The sequence below is a fragment of the Morus notabilis genome, unplaced genomic scaffold, assembly GCF_000414095.1.
Source record: "Morus notabilis unplaced genomic scaffold, ASM41409v2 Scaffold10043, whole genome shotgun sequence".
NCBI lineage: Eukaryota > Viridiplantae > Streptophyta > Magnoliopsida > Rosales > Moraceae > Morus > Morus notabilis.
In genome coordinates, this window is record NW_010359660.1 from 1 (window position 1) to 1,434 (window position 1,434).

Genomic DNA, 1,434 nt, shown 5'->3' on the forward strand with positions numbered 1-1,434 from the left:
TCTTTTTAGTTCTTTTAGCAAGCATCCATACAAGTTTTACTTTCCAGATGAACATGATAAAAGCGAAGAAATTTACTTTGCATTAACATCAATGTACAGAAAAATAAAAAATGCAAGAAATAAGCAATTGTCTCAAGTTACCTGTAGGAATGTTTCCTTGGCTAGATCCCTGTCCACTCTCCAGATCTTTCTTTCCGCTTGAGGCATGCTGCGGCACTATATCATCATCTTCGTCGTAATCTTTTTCAGGAAGGCCTGTTAGGAGAAAGAATTATGAAGAAAGTATATATATCGATGAGGAGGTTTTAAATCACAAGGACAGTGCTTAAATCTGATGAAGCTTGAAAGGCAAGTAGGCTCTAGTAGTGTTTTAGACTTACAATAATAGAGTAGACTGGCCAATTTTCCCATGGAGTAACCACTCCTGAAAGCAGACGGCATGTTAGCTAGCAGCTGAAAACATGTCATGCCGTTTTCATCTATCGAATCCGGCGATATGTCGTGTCGGAGTAATTCCACTGCAGTTTCTGCTTCAAATAAAAAATAAATAAAAAAACATGTGCAAAAACACTTTGCATATATGTGACAACTCTAGTAAAAATAAATAAAAATACCAAAGTATCTTCCGAGGACGGCTATGTGAAGAATGCTGGTGCTATCATCTCGTCTGCGGTGAGTTCGCATGTCGTCGACTCTCGAAGCTAAAAATCTGACCACTTTTGTCTGGCCAAACGCAGCTGCCCGGAACAGAGGAGTCTCTCCTCTGTTGTTCTTAACTTTGAGAAGCTCTTCATCGCGGTCCAGCAATAACTTGACGATTTCGAGATGTCCGCGGGAGGCTGCCTCGTGGAGAGCCGTGTCCCCGTACTCGTTCTTTCTCCGAAGGGGCGCCAATTCTTCGATAAAAGAATGAAACAGCGGGGACTCATTGCCTTTGTCGTCGCCCAATATTTGGTTGAGCAGAGACCTTACCAATTGCGTGTTTCCGCTGTGGACTGCAATGTGAAGGGCAGTGTCTCCGGTGACCGTCAGAGAAGCAGTCACGAATTCCTTGTGCAACTCGTAGAAGTTCTTCAATGCGTTCCAGTCTTTGTTCAGGGCTGCTCCATAAGGCTCCGTCATTCTTGCAACGCTCCCCATCTCTCTCTCTCTCTCTCTCTCAAGATGTGAATATTGTGCTCAGTGCTATTTTGTGTATATGCAGTTGTATATAATTTAAAAACAATATATTAGAGGGTATCCACTTTGCTTGGCTGAGTGAAAAAGTCTCGAAAGTTGATGGATGGTACTGCTCTGTTCCATTTCTATTCTTTAAGTGCTTAAAAAGGAAAGTAAGATGGTATAACTTTTTTTTTATTATTTCTAAATTGAGTAACTAAAGTAAAGCCAGAGCCAGAGAGAAGAAGCAGAGGTGGTCCTAGAAGCAGTATATTT

The 1,434-nt window shown here is 41.5% G+C and overlaps 1 protein-coding gene across 1 annotated transcript; it reads right to left on the reverse strand.

Moving 5' to 3' along the window:
- Window positions 1-141: 141 nt before the first annotated feature.
- On the reverse strand, window positions 142-1,122 carry LOC112090980 (putative ankyrin repeat protein RF_0381; the record flags this gene model as incomplete). The annotated part of the gene is made up of 3 exons (XM_024163551.1): window positions 615-1,122; window positions 381-527; window positions 142-255 (listed from the first exon to the last, which is right to left on the reverse strand). Coding segments are annotated over exons 1-3 (769 nt in total), but the record flags the coding sequence as incomplete, so codon positions are not given.
- Window positions 1,123-1,434: the final 312 nt, after the last annotated feature.